Genomic DNA, 15,801 nt, shown 5'->3' on the forward strand with positions numbered 1-15,801 from the left:
AGGATAATAGGCTCTCCAGTGACCAGCCGTGTCTTGACGGCTGCTCTTGAACAGGTTACTTACGTGCCAGAGATACTTCACTGATAAAAGCCATTACAAGAAAAACATTTTTCACTTTTTCCTATGAAACTTAACATAAATTCCCATAACCGATACAGGCTGTGGGAGCAGATACTTGGCTGAACTCTTCCCGTTCCTTTGACATCAACAGATAATTTGACTTCAGCGGAGTAATAAGGCAGTTCACACAGCCTGAAGATGTTGCTTGGGATTATAAGAATTCAAGTCCTTTTCCCAGCCCTAAATTCTTAGACTGTCCATCTAGGACACACTGCTCTCTAGAGTCCACGTGATTTATTTGAACATTCATTAACATCCACTAGAGGGTATCAGAGAATACTGATTTTTTTTTTGTTTTATTAAGATGATTATTTCCCAGAGCTGCCATAAATACACACCACTAAGAAGAAAATCACAATACATAAAACGGATCCATTAATGTCAATGGGATTACCCATATGATTCACGTTAAACAAGTACCGAAAACCCCTTAAGAAATGGGCTTTGTATGATTCCCAAGGTAATACAAAGTAAGAAAATATTCACCCGTGATGCTGTATACAGGAATGTTTAGAAACAGATACCACAGTACCGTGCTATGGAGCAAATCTTAAGCCTGACATTCCTAGCCACTTGATGAGTAGACCACACATAAAGTAAAAAACATATTTTAAAAGCATTTCAAAATTAAATGTCAGCAAACAGCATGTAAATATCAAACAAAGGAGACCCAAAGCAGCCCCAGTTTATCCACAGCAGTTGCTTTTCTTGCGCTCTGTGGTATTGTTCCTCATTATAGCAAAAAAGTACATGAAACCTGGGTTTTATTTTGAATATAGCATTTCCTTCTCAACACTGCTGTCCTGTGCCGCGGCACAAGAACCACAGCTAATACCACAAAACTTGTAAAAAATGTGCAGCAGCTAAAGCTGAAACAGACTGCTTTTTAAAGGTTAAGCTTTACAAATGGCAACAATATTATCACCTCCCTAGCATCTTCCATCTGCAACTCAGAGTGCTTGATAAACATTCGTAAGCGAAGCCTTTTGAAACCCTCATGCAAGAAAGATATTTAATATGATCTCCAGCTGGAGGGAATTCAGCCCAGAGCCAATTCCCTGCAGTTAACAGGGGTGCTCTTCATGGGTCGGGGAACGATATGTCACTCCACGTAAGGTTTGTGTCACTATGCACGATGCTCTGCCAGGTCCCACAGCCCGCCCTGGGCTAGACCTTACCCTCCTGCAGGGGCTCTAAGTCATCGCTGGGACCTCTGGTCAGCCCAGGAAAAAGGGTGGAGAAAAGTTCCAGACTACCTCTGCTTTCATCAGCCTTGCTGACTTGAAGCCCAATAGTTTGTTAGTGCCTCATCTTGTGTGAAAATGTTACGGCAGTTTTGCTTTACTAAGTAGATCCTCCTGGGGGAAGACACTGCGTTGACCTTAAAAGACAATGCAGTGGCGCATGCCTGCTTTGCACCTGGTATTTTCACTGTTATTATGCTTTTCATTGAAGTCACAGAACTGTTATTGGGCAGCACCTCAGTGGCAGATTTGCATTTGAAGAACATGCATAACTGTCAATTAGCTCGTCATAGTCCATCAAGATGATTTGCTCGGATTTCCCATCCCACCATTATTTTCAGGCTCTCCGCCTCTCATTCTAATCTTTCCTGTCCACCTTAGCTGATGTTTCCTTACGTTTACTTGGTAACCTCAATTTCTCTTCACATCTTTGTGGCATTCTGTGCTGGCCCTGCATTTGTAATTCTAGACACAGCTGCAGCCGTTGTGTGTATGTTAGGTTATTACTGAACATTTCCTTCTTCTTAGCATCCCTTCTCCTCTATGGCTTTGTGCAATTTGATTTCACTCACTGCTGCCTCCCTCCCACTCTTCCAAAATTCACTCAAATTTAGTGCCCTCATTTGACTTCTTTCATTTTACTTAGATACAGACAATGACGACTGTTCATTTTCAGTCTTGTCCCTCATGTTTGCAGCAGGTTGATGAAATCTCACTGTGGCTGGTTTGATATTTCATGTCTCTGACACATCTTTGCTACCTTGGGGTTCCTTCCTAAAGGACGTGATCAATGCTCAAAATACTTGAAACACCAGTTCTGCCCACTCCCATCTCCTTGAAACCAACTGCAGAATCTCCGTAACTCAAATAAGAGAAGGAAAGAGTCCAATGTTGCACTTTTTATTCATCCATCCATCCATCACAAGCTATTCTGGTGCTCTTTGGGTAGCACTATAAACAGAGGTCTTCCTGTTATGTTCAGCATCCAATGATGAAATTCTGCCATTGATGTATGATCTCAGTGGGAGCCCATATGCAGTTTGGGGGAAGAATTTTCCATTCCCTTTCTTTTCTGGCAGTATGTGAAATCTCTGACACTCCCTCTCCAGCCAGGAAGTCTCTTTCCTTATTGAGGCACTCACTGAAATGCTGCTTCAAACCCCATTGGAATCAGTGGGAAGACTCCAACTGGCTTCCACGGACTTTGGATGAAGCCCTGATCAGGCACTCCATTCCCTGCGGTGCTTTGGGTTAAAAGCTATTGTGTAGAGAGAGAAGAGTATGTTGATTCATGACGCACTGACTCATTACTGTGGTGTCTGGGCACACACTATGGGCATTACATCACATCCAGAGTCTTTACGCCTCCAACACTGGGGAACAGACATTCCTTGGTTGCGTACAGCCGCAAGCCATCTAGCAGGTTAGGAGGAACAAAGCCAGAAAGCAGAACATCAGGGTGCTGGCCAGTCTCAGGCTAGGACATACTCTCACCAGGAAGGAATGGCAATGACCTGCCAGTGCGAGCTCTACCAACAGGTCCCATCCTTGCCATGAGAATACAGGTCATCAGTTGGCCTAGCCATGGTCAACCCGTGCCCCAGGCCCTGCTCTTATGGATCTCATCACATCAGTTCATCTAGAACAAACAGTGATCACAGGAGACACTTTACATGCGGACAAATCATACCTTGGTACCATCCAGAGGGTCTTTATGGACAAATGCCTGCACAAACTCCTCAGGTCCGATGTGACTTAGCCTCTCCTGTTAGAGGGGGGAAAACAGAGAGAAGAAGAAATAAGAAACCACCCCAGAATCTCTTCTGTTTCTCTTGGTAAGACATCCCCATTATCCGTCAGCTCTGAATGGTGTTACTGAACTGGTAGACAGCCAACTAGCACCAGACATTAAAATTCATAAGAACAATTAGAGTTATTTCAGCAGAAAGAAGAAAATGAGAATAAATACATCTCATTACTGACAAGTCACAGTAAGAGCCCTCTCCACTGCACAGACAGAAAGGTGCTGGATGCACAAGGCCCCATCTGGGAGCCAGCAGACCTCAGTTCTGTGCTTGGAGTCATCACAGACCTGCTGTGGTCCAGCATTACTCAATAGCCTTGTTCCCAGCTGTTACAATGGCAGCAATGCCGTGCTCTGGTAACCACAGCAATACGTTCCTCGTCTGCACACACAGTGCTCTGACCCTACCTCCCTACCCAGTGAAGCTCAGGTGATGTCCTGGGGTGGTGGCTCTGTGCCACTGGGGAAAAAAGGCATTGAAGATGCACAGGCTTACATTAAAGGCCTTGCTTACGCTGAAGAGTGTCCCAGGCATTAACCAAAACAAGAGTAAATAAAGCATCCAGATCTCACTTAGCGAAAGACAGGCCATCTCCCCCAGCTCCTGAACAAACTTGGCAGTTCCAGCCACACCGCTGGCCTTCTTAATAGGCTTTTCAATTCCCTTAAATACGTTTATTAGAAAAAAATATTTTCAGTAGGTTGTAGGTCACAAAGGTATTTCAGAGGAGGTATTTTGGAATTCCTACAGCCCAAACTTAGGACACTCAAGCAACAATAAAATCAATGGTAGTTTTGCTTAAGTGAAAATTTTACGGCTACTGCCATGCTACTTCTCTTGGCTTCTCACCTTGCCGCTGATAACTGCACAGGACTCTTACTAACAAATAACTGTTATTAAATAAATAGCAAATAATTCTTACTACCAAAGAAGCATCAGACAGTTTTAGTGCAGAGTAGTTGGTGTACTGGATGCAGTAAGTGAAAGAGAAGGTAGAGACCACTGATTACAGTAAAGTGGAATGAAAACCTCTGGCTGCATCAGTTTTAAAAGTGCAGCAGTGCCCTGGTTACAGGGAATCTCCCCTTGGAAGACAGTTGTACTGTGGAGGAAGAAAGAAAAGCAAGAGAAAAACTCCAGGCAAAAGGACTTCTACTCTCTGGCTTAAGCTATATAAAGCAAAGAGAGCCAAAGCTGCATGTTCTAAAAATTAACCGAGCTGAGAAGATGATCCTAAATTCGGGGTTTCTGAGCTATTCCACTTCTTGACAAATAGAATATCAACTACCTTCAGAATTCCTAAGGCCAATTCCATGATATTCACTCCAATCCACAGTCCATTTCATGGTTTGTTTTTCCAGCCTTCCTCTCAAGGATGAACACTGTCTACAGGAGGACAGGCAGCAGGGAATCATTACAGCATCAAGAGATCTGCAGATGGCAGCAACGTTTTATGTTCTTCTTTGAACATCCAGGAGGTCTACACAAAGGACCTGAACCTGGGAGAAGGGTGTGCAACACAACAGTCTGACCAACATCTTGGTACTGCAATTGGAGCAATTACCATCAACAGCCTGTTTGAGAGTGGACTGCAGTCCAATGAGGGCATCAGCAGGACTTTTTTTATACCAACGGTATTGAAAGAGCTGGCGGAGGTGCTCGCCAGGCCACTTGGTATCATTTATGAGCAGTCCTGGACAACCGGGGAGGTCCCAGCTGACTGGAGGTTAGCAAATGTGACACCCATCCACAAGAAGGGCCGGAAGGAGGATCCGGGGAACTACAGGCCAGTCAGTCTGACCTCGGTGCCTGGGAAGGTCATGGAACAGATCCTCCTCAGTGCCATTACACGGCACATGCAGGAGAACAGGGTGATCAGGCCCAGTCAGCATGGGTTTGTGAAGGGCAGGTCATGCCTATCAAACCTAATATCCTTCTATGATAAGGTGACCCACTTAGTGGATGAGGGAAAAGCTGTGGATGTTATCTACTTGGATTTTTGCAAAGCTTTTGACACTGTTTCCCACAGCATTCTCCTGGAGAAACTGGCTGCTCATGGCCTGGACAGGTGTACTCTTCGCTGGGTAAAAAACTGGCTGGATGGCCGTGCCCAGAGAGTGGTGGTAAATGGAGTTAAATCCAGTTGGTGTCCAGTCACAAGTGGTGTCCCCCAGGGTTCGGTGCTGGGGCCGGTTCTCTTTAATATCTTTATCAATGATCTGGATGAAGGGATTGAATGCACCCTCAGTAAGTTCGCAGATGACACTAAACTGGGCGGGCGTGTTGATCTGCTTGAGGGTAGGTGGCTCTGCAGAGGGATCTGGACAGGCTGGACCGATGGGCTGAGACCAATGGTATGAGGTTCAACAAGGCCAAATGCCGGGTCCTGCACTTGGGACACAACAACCCCATGCAGCGCTACAGGATTGGGGCAGAATGGCTTGAAAGCAGCTCGACAGAAAAGGACTTGGGAGTGTTGGTTGACAGCCGGCTGAATATGAGCCAGCAGTGTGCCCAGGTGGCCAAGAAGGCCAACAGCATCCTAGCCTGTATCAGGAATAGTGTGGTGAGCCGGACTAGGGAAGTGATCATCCCCCCGTACTCGGCACTGGTGAGGCCCCACCTCGAGTACTGCGTTCAGTTTTGGGCCCCTCGCTACAGGAGGGACATTGAGGTGTTGGAGCGTGTCCAGAGAAGGGCTACAAAGCTGGTGAGGGGCCTGGAGGACAAACCTTATGAAGAACGACTGAGGGAGCTGGGGTTGTTTAGCCTGGAGAAGAGGAGGCTGAGGGGAGACCTTATCACCCTCTACAACTACCTGAAAGGAGGTTGTAGAGAGATGGGGGCTGACCTCTTCTCCCTGGTGACAAGTGATAGGACGAGGGGAAACGGGTTCAAGTTACATCAGGGGAGGTTTAGATTAGATATTAGGAGACATTTTTTCACTGAAAGGGTTATTAAACATTGGAATAGGCTGCCCAGGGAGGTGGTGGATTCACCATCTCTGGAGGTGTTTAAAAAAAGGGTAGATGGGGCACTGAGGGACATGGTTTAGAAGTGGCTCTTGTCAGGGTAGGCTAAAGGTTGGACTCGATGATCTTAAAGGTCCCTTCCAACCTCAACAATTCTATGATTCTATGATTCTATGACTTCGTGGGGGTGGAATTTGCACACCCTTGAATCTCCATGTATGAAGTCCCAAAGGGAAGAATGAAAAACACATCAGAGAACTCAGATGCTTTGTGGATCTGTAGGAGCAGATTTGAACTGTTAAAATTTCTTCCACATTAATAAAAAGGCTAAAGAGCAGCCATTTCAACAACACCCTCAGGTTGTGGGGCTCAGAACACCTTACAGAAGTGGGAACGCCTTGACCTTCCTGGGACAATGACTCACATTTCACAAATAAGCAAGCTGAAAAAGTAAAGTGACCTGCCCCAAGAGGCACAGGAACACCGATATATAGCCTGCTTCCAAAGCACCTCTTAACCTGTCAAACCCTGCTCCTGCTGCAGCGCTGATACAGCACGGGATGTGCTGCAGCAGTGCAGACATTTTTCAGTTATGTCTGGAATACTTAGCAGCTGATGGCTTAAAATAATATCTCTGCCTGCAGAAGTTGGGAACCATTCCCACTTACCAGCTCCACATGCGTCAGCTGCTGAGCCAGAGTGTAAGGGTCACTGCAGACGCTCAGGATTTCCCTCTGAATTGATGGAGGTTTACTTTTAAAGGCAACCAGCTTATCAGAGACAGCAGCACTGATCTTGACAATCCCTTCTTGCCTGTGGCTGAGGGTTGCAAGCTTCTGATTCAGGGTTTGCAAAAGCTGATTCATCTTTTTCCAGTAGGCCTGGAGAGACAGGGAGAGAAAGAAACATAAATCACCCCCAAAATTCGACAAAGGAGTGTTTTTATGCTGAATTTTCCCTTCTGTAAAATACTCCTAAGCCAGCAACAGGTTACCATTTTATTTTCAACAAGCCTATTTCAGAATAACCAGTTGGCTTAATTACAGTTCTGTGCTCTGGACCACAGAAACAGACTGCAGTCAAGAGCAGAGGCAGGCAGGACTGGTGGGTTGGGCTGGCATCGATACTCACATGCTCCTGCCAACACCAGGATCAGAGGAGTTATTGCAGCTCTCTGGAGCACAGCAGCATTCGGTACCTATCCTTTATGTCCGCTATGTGTTGGCTGAGAACTCCACCTGTTAGTGGTGTCTCCTCAACTCTTATTTATTAGGAATAAGAAATGTTTCTAATGCTATTCTCTCCATCCTTTTGAGCTGAGAGCAGCAGAAGCATGCTGCTGCTTGCTACCCAGTTGGAGTGGTCTGAGCATCATGTAGCTTTGAGTATTTAACATCCAAAATGTTAATTGCTACTCAAGGAAGCTCATATCGCATTCCAAGCACAGCCACGTGCTCAGCAGGATGATCATTACTAAGTTGCTCAGGCTGTTTCCGAGCTGGAGCAGCTCTTTACAGACAATGAGTAGAGCCACTGGCCATGAAGGATCCGCAGAAAGAAATGCCTTCAACTCTTCATGACTGATGGAGGCTGGCATCATAAAACTGAGACAACTGAGCGAACTGGTGGATGGGCTCTAAAGACAAGGATTAATTGGAAATGTCCTTGGGCAAAAGCCTCCTGTGGAGCATTGGACATACCCTGCTGAGGCACATGCCCTCATGGGCTTTCCCAGGCAGAAAAAGGAGCAGCAGCCATGGGTGCAATGGGTGCTCACTTTCAAAGAGCATGGTCATTTGGGAAAACAGTTTGCAGGCTGGCCTACTAGCAGCTTCTCTTCCAGCACAGACACACAGTGGAGAGATCCTCTGGCTGCTCACAAGTGCAATAACTCCTCACTCCCCATCCAAACAGAATTTACTAACATGAAGTTGCCAGTAACATCAGTTTGTAATCTGCCAGTGTGAAACCAGAGCTGGCATGAAGGCCTCTTCTGTTACATCTGTACTGTGCGGCAGATGTACACCCTGGCACCCGCCACGCACTCCTCATCATCGCAACAGGGACTTGGCCAGATTGTGCGTGCATTCCCACAAAGACCAACACACACCTGTGTTGCATCCCAAGCTGTACGCAGCCCAAGCGAAGTCTTTGGAAGTACTCATGAATCCCATGGTTTAGACACAGCCTTCGTCTTCGTCAGTCTTCTGTAGACTGTGGATAGTCTTCAGCGTTAGGCATTGACCACACTTGTGTTTTAGGTGTTCAAGGTACCCGAAGCCAGAGTCACTGCTCTTCTCACCTACACAGGATCCCACCTGCACGCTGGAAGTAGCATCTCCTACTACTTCACAGTAAGAATAATGTGCTCAGTTCTACCCTGTCTCCATCACAGTCTGAGGCTGGAAACCATCAGAACATCCCAAGTACTTCAACTTCTGCTGCAATACTGTAACTTTCATACAGCTTTTCTAGCAGAAGGTTTCACATTGCTGAGGAACCTCTTATTTCACTCAAGGAAGATGCTCTCTCAAGCTGGGCCGGAGCATGGGCCAGATACGCAGGTCGTAGTCAGGCTTTTTTTGCAAAACAGAACTGCTAAGTCCAAAATGAAGCAAGTACCTATAAGGCAGGAGGGACTTGTCCTGGAGAATGACAACGCATGTTCTATTTGGAAGCAAATCACACAGGAGGAGTGAAAATTGAGTGAGGAAGATGTAAAAATAAAGAATTTAAATAATTTTTAGAAAATTAAAAACCAGGCTTTTCGTTTTCATCTTTTCCTGACGTATACTAGCTGCAAGGAAGAGAGACTGCTGGCCTTCTTCATGCAATTCCTCATTCAAGCAGATGGTCACACCTTTGATTTACAAAGACTGCCCTGGACCCAAATTACTGAACACCGTCTAAATATTTCTCTGGTTTACATCCAGGTGTGTTTGCAGATCTGAGCATAGCGTATCAAGCTCTATGAATAGAATGTTATTTTTCAGTGGAAACTCAAATAGCAACATATTTGGTATTTTGTGAACACATTTTGTAAACAGGGGAATTCACTTTGGGGCAGGGGGGGAGGCACAGCACTGAAATCCAAGTCTTCTACAGAACATAAAATATTTGGCTAAAAAACTTCTAGCTAAAAACCCAGTTCTCTTTCAAAAAGGAGTTTGGAGAAGAAATCTTAGGCCAGCCATGTCTGTGCAGTTATCAAATTCTTCGCTGTTCGTATGAAAAGCCAAAAAGCAGCATAAAATTGGCTGAAAGACATGCATATTAGCCAGTCTTTCAACAAATCCTTATCAAGGGATCTAGTTTCACATAGTTAATAGGGAATACAGCATAATAATACAGATATAGAAAACAGTAAACAAAGACTCAGGTAAGCCAACCACCTAATAAAGAATGAAATGAGAGAGACATTTAATGGACACAAAAAAGATTATTCAGAAATTAGAGCTCTTGAAGAGACTCATGGAAAATCGGCTGGGTGCACCCTTGCCTAGAAAGCTTTTCTGTGCCTGTTGGGGGAGAAATTAGAAAAAAAATCCTGCTTTTGCCCTTCTAAAAGTATTTCCTGCCTTCCTCAAACTATGTTCACTAAGTGAAAACAACATTGTTCATTACCTTCAACATGCTGGTAATTACCTTGCTACAAAGTGACCCCCCATTGCACAGGGGCTGCATGCTGGACTCTGTCAACCAGTTTCATTTCATTGCCACATTAACAGTCAAAAGAAGCATACTACTGTTTAATATTTAAAGGAAATGTTTCATTCTTAACCAGGAAAGTTCCTCTGAAGACGGCAGGCCTCAGCAGGTAGCTTAGGAGCTCAAATTTTAATTAAAATTTCTAACTCTAAATGCAAATCACAGCACTTACTAAGAAATGCTTCTCAGCATGACCACCTTTACAAGCACATCACAGAGCCTTTAGAAAGTGGACCCTACAAAGGACAAGAGCATACACTGCAGGGGAAAATCCTGCATTAACCTACATGGGCTAGGTGACCTCACAAATCTTTCAATTTTTAATTTCTATGATCCACAATGGCAACAACTTTCTTCCAAACAACTAATGGGCACCACCACTCTTTCGTGCTGTCCCTTAAAAAAGGAAATTTGTACTCACAGCTGTGTCTTAAATTGATTTTACTGAGGCGTAATCACTTGCAATTATACTGTGTAGTAATATTTGAAAAACAATGATTTGCCCCCCAGGGCACCCATGAGCATTGGTACACAGCTGTGCCCACTCCAGAGCGAAGGTGTGTGGCACTTGCGCAGGTTAGGGAAATAAACTATCGCTTTGTATGCAAAAAGTTGATTTTTAGCATCTATGGCTCTTGACCAGGGCAGCTATTGTTTTTAAAGAGCATCCATAAAGCCCCCGTTCTCTGCCCTTCTGGCTGGTTCCTTCTTCCCAGTGGACATGATTTTGGTGGGTCTGTACAGGTTTCTCTCACTTCAGCTGCTGACGGGCTGCAAGGCACCTTTCTTGGTGGTTGGCAGGAGCAGGTTCGTTGCCTCTTCCCCTTGAGGGAGACATTTTACTGCTCTGGTCAACTGAATTGAGGCCACCTTGGTTCCTTCTGAAAGTCCTTTGTGTTCCTTCACCTCCATTGAAGTGTGACGCAGCTTTCCCTTCCTACCCCTTCTCTCCCACGGGCTGGCCAGCCCAGCCAGCCAATCCATGCCAGCCTACAGCCAGCCAAAAGTGCCAGCCGTGATGCCAGCCCAGCCCAAGAGCAGCTGCTTCAATTTATCTCGTGTTTCATGTGGGTAGGAGGGTCCAATTTCATTTCCGTTGTGCTGCAGCCCTGCTAATTCCTTCTTTCTTCTCTCCACCCCTCTCGTTGGACTCACAGGTACGTGCTTTTTGTTCTACTGAACTGCACCCATCTGTGGCCTAAAGCCAGGCCTTGATGTAGCCAATGGAACTGAATTCTTCCACATCCCATGGTTAACCTAGAAGTAATTAAAGACTCTCTATGTACTATTTGCTCTTATCCTTATTATTTGCATGGATTTTGTGGTATTTTTAATGTTTCTGAACCAATTTATGGGATTCAGCCACCTGAATTTGCAAGCAGGTCTCCCAGAGACTCCATTTACTGTGTCCTAGTCTGCTGCACACATGGCTTATGCATTTGAACACCAAGACCATACAGCCATCTAGACTGAGTTTTGCCCAGCAGGCCACCCACTTGTTAGATTGTAAGCCAAACCCTTGTTAGATTCACTAATGAAAAAGATGACAAAATGCAAAAATTGTTTTTAATAAAAAACCTACCAGACTGAAGACGTGTAAAGTAAGAATGTAAAATTAGATTTCGGCACAGGTGATCAAGGATATCAGCAAATGGAGAAGGTGAGACTAAAAAGGACCATAAACACCCTTTGGTAGTTACTCTTTCATAACCACTCATTTTCTTAGAGAAAGGAAGCCTTCATCTGGTACTTTCAGGCAACTGATGATCTTTTTTAGCACCCCAATGCAATCATTTGACAACTGGCTGCTTGTTCCGCTTCTCATTCGCTAAACTGAACATCCTGGAGCACTCCCTGAGCCACCGCTTGGCCAGGACGGTTGGTCTCAGGTGACAATACTTCACTCCTCTGCTAGGCTGTAACCTGGGAGATCACAGCGCTGTTGCCATCTGAATTGTGACCACCACATTCCGACTATACTGTGCCTCAGATGTTCCATCTGTAAAATGGGAACGGTATTCTCTTACAATTCCGGTAAGATAATAGATAGATTCCACTGGTCACTCCAATGTGTCCCCATGTCACTGTCACAGGGGTACCTAAACTGAGAGATGTGGCTTTCAGGGAAGCTACTACAGTTTTTAACTGTTAGAGGAGAACAAAACTGTAAGAGTTCCCAGGAAGGGGCACGGAAGAGAATGTGGCAAATGGAGGAAGAGGAAGACCAATCAGGAAAATGAACATCTCGACACAACATGCCAGGTCAGACATCCTCACCTCATCACACGGGGCTATCCTGTGAATCATGTCTTTCAGATGGCCAATCATCCGCTCTTCCTGAAAGTCATACGGGAATGTCTCTGTCCACTCTGTCAGCAACTGTAAGATTTTGGGGCCAAATTTTCTGATCCGTGCCTGAAATGGAAACCAGAATGATGGACAGGGATTGAAACATGGTTACTCATTAAAGTATCCCAGCAAATATGTGTCTCACTGAAGGTGGGGCCAGATTTTCAAAGAAGGAACTGACGGTTGCACCTGCAAAATCTGCACACATGCAAACAAATAGTGTGGTGCACAAATGATATATTTTGGCATGCAAAATATACCAGTACTTAGATGCATGCACAACCATCTGTTTTACATGCAGATTGGAATATTCTGCACATGCAATTGGCCAGTTTATGGTTGGATAGACATTTTGTTGGTGCAACCTTTATACCTTTTTTAAAAACATCTGGCCTTTTTGCTCATTTGAACCACATGTTCTTCCCTTTTGTACTTACGACCCTCCTACATTTTCATCCTTTCCTGAAAAATTGATTGCAATGTATCTCTTGACCAACAAAGAGGTGAGTCTTTTGCTTTCTGGCTGTATGAATAAACTGCTTAGTGACCACTGTCAGATGTAACATGAGGAAGAAAAGACGGACAGCACTTTAGTAACTCTACCTGGGCTACTGATCACGTTGCTCTCTGCCCGCATGAGCTCAAGGTCATGATAAGACAAGGACACCCACTTCCATAACATACAGCTGAGGCCCACTTTACTGAGGATGCAGCAGTGGGAATGGTCAGGAAGATATGGGGCAAGGAGGGAAATGTGGGGAACAGCTCAGTTGGTGCACTAGTATTATCTCAAAAGACGGCCAGTGGGGCTGCTTCCAAAGCTTCCATTCTCCATTATCCAAGAACACGTGAAAAGGAAAATGCGTTAAATGACAAACTGCATTTTTATTTACAGAAAACCCAGACCAAAACAAACAGCCTTCTTCTGCAACCTACGTACTGTAGCTAAAGTGTACCCTCTAATCAGGAAAAATTATACTCTTGAGCTCCACGGCTCTCTGCTTTTCAAACCAAGGTGGTTAAAATGCATATTTCAGCTTTCCACCAACAACAGGTTTCAATGAACCACATCTCTAAAAATAACTGCTGTCAGCTAGCATTAAGCTCATGCTCAAAGACCAGCAGGTGGCTGCTAAAGGGAAAGCTTTATTGGAAACTACAAAGGTCTGGGGAGACATTTGCTCCAGCTGTGTAAACTGCTATGACGAATTGAAGGAGAGGACTTTGTGCAACACACAGGACACAATGCAGGGGATGGGAGGTCGCTTGTGTGCAAAGTTTCAAAGTCAGCCCCACTCTCAGGAACACAAAATCAGCCGTGTCCCACCAACTCTGCGTTACCACAGGCTAGACCAAAATGCAGACTCACCTCAGGCAGATTGGGAGATCTTCGTAATAAGATAACAGTTCTCATTTCTTGCAAAGTTTAATGAGCAGCAAAACCTTGTAATGCTGACATTTTAATCCTCCTAAATTTGCATCTGCCATAGCATCAGAGAACAGAACCCATCGCACCTCAGAAATGTTGTTTTGAATGTTGCAGCTCAAACAGGTATTTTTATTAACATGGACTGTAGGGTCAACCCAAGTATCAGGTTTCTATCTAGCCTGGCGGGTGGCTCTCCGCAGTCACTATGGGCAGAGCTCCTGTTACTCATGCAACCAGTTGCCTGGGCAAAACCAAGCACACGCGTTCAGTTGTTGGTTATTCAGTATTTGATGCCAAAAATAGTTTCAAAGCTGGACAGGCTGATCTTGAGAATCATTTCAGAATTTGGGGGTTTTTGGAAAGTTGCAACTAATGCACGTTCTTCTTCCCTCCACTGCACTGAAGACGCATCTCCTGCTCCAGGTAATGTACTGGAGAGGTCTTCATCAACACACTGAGGAGAGCTTGGGTGGAATCCAGCACTGAATAGAATCCAGCGGGATCCATCTCCACCGTAGGGTCTACGGGACTGCCAGAGGATACACATGTGTTGTTACACACTGTATCAGTCTGCACAGTCCCTAGGGCAAAAGAGGAGGAGTGCTGACGCAGTAACAGCTTGGATTTTCTCTTCTGTTACCTTGTCACGGCCTCACTACTGCTTCAGCTCGTCCCTGGTGTGCCAGACAGCGCCGCTCTGCAGCACGGCTGTGCGGACGGTCTGTCAGTGCCAGCAACGGGAGGTTAGTGGGTAGCTGCATGCTGTTACGTAGTGTTCAAAGTGACAGGTAAGGCCAAGAGGAAATATTACTGTACCAGAAGCACCAAAGCAAAAGGGCAGACGCATTAAGTAAAAACGGGAGAGTGGTGTGTTGACATCTGCAATTGATGGTGTGTGAAGTTTATATCCTACCTCCTTGCATCCCGCAGGCTTCATCAGAGCCTTAAAGAAGTTAAGAAGTAAAGTCACCTGGGAAGACTGAGACAGGGGGGAAAGGGAAAATTAGAAGAAGATTTGAAGTGACTAGTGCCTGGAGCACTGCTCTTGGACATGGAAACTAGGATGCCTCAACGTCAGGATCTCAGCGACAACCGTCATCCTTTATGAGAAAGTTTCATTCGATCCAAAGGAGGCAAAGGACACACACCACAGCCCAGAATTCTCTGCCCATTGAAAATACCTCACATTTTTCTGCTGTAAAGATAAACTAACCTTGTCCAGCACGGGGTCGTCCAGCCGCTGCTGCTCTATGCACTTGTGACAAACTCGGGACAAAAGCTCATGCGGTTCGATGAAGAGTCTGGAACTCAGCAGGAATGTAAAGATATAGGCTTTCTGTGGGAGAAAAACAAGCAGACCTGCTGTAAGCAACCGCACAGTGGGTAATATTAGCCATAAAAGCCCCAAACTCCATGGTTTATACATTTCCACTGGGACAGACCTTTATGTCTAAAAGACGTAAGGATTCCTGACCCTGAAGATGGAACTGGTTACAGTGGGTGCAGGAGGCAGTGGCACCATCTCCTTGCTCCACAGCATCCAATTCCAGCCTTTGTTTGCCCAAACCCTGTGCAAACATCCAGCGAAGACAGTGGGTAGGTCACTCTACAGGAGCGAGCCCAGGTATAGGAGACAGCACAGCCAGGGATGCACGGAGGCCAGTGAAAGCTAAATGTGTAGACACTCGGGCATCTCTCTGCTGTACTGGGTTGTGAGCTGCAGATCACAGACCCCCAGATTAGCCACATCTTGCTGTAGCCCTGCAGGTCTCACCCAGCCTGTTTTAAGGAATGTTTCCTTTATTCTACTAACTCCCCAAAATTCATTTCTATCAACCAAGCCATATCATAGACAGTCCCACATCTGTGAAGCTGTGGGAAGCAGGACTCTTGAATAAATCCTTGGATTATTTAAAGTATTCCAACAGTGAATTTAAAATATATGCATGAATCCTCAGTTGTCCGCATCCTGACCCCTCCTGGCGCCTGAATTATCTTCTTTTCCCCAGACCTAGCCATGCTCCTGAGCAGCAGGTATAATATTACATATCACACATTGCTTAATGAAAATCTCACAGCCTAATCTGTCTATTACCTATTTTTATTGCCTGTGTTGTTTTTTTTTTTAATTGATATGCTTCTTTATTACTTATTTTTAGCTGATCAGAAACTGA

The 15,801-nt window shown here is 45.2% G+C and overlaps 1 protein-coding gene across 4 annotated transcripts in view; it reads right to left on the bottom strand.

Annotated features, from left to right (window-relative positions):
• Positions 1-15,801, bottom strand: part of RASGEF1C (RasGEF domain family member 1C) — a 76,432-nt gene that overhangs the window by 13,200 nt on the left and 47,431 nt on the right. For all 4 annotated transcript variants that reach the window (XM_074603851.1, XM_074603850.1, XM_074603847.1 and 1 more), the window contains 4 exons: positions 14,841-14,963; positions 12,127-12,264; positions 6,810-7,022; positions 3,055-3,129 (listed from right to left, as the gene is read on the bottom strand). In XM_074603851.1, the coding sequence (XP_074459952.1) occupies positions 3,055-3,129; positions 6,810-7,022; positions 12,127-12,264; positions 14,841-14,963 (549 nt within the window). The remainder of the gene's footprint in view (positions 1-3,054; positions 3,130-6,809; positions 7,023-12,126; positions 12,265-14,840; positions 14,964-15,801) is intronic.

Source organism: Larus michahellis, chromosome 11, assembly GCF_964199755.1.
Source record: "Larus michahellis chromosome 11, bLarMic1.1, whole genome shotgun sequence".
NCBI lineage: Eukaryota > Metazoa > Chordata > Aves > Charadriiformes > Laridae > Larus > Larus michahellis.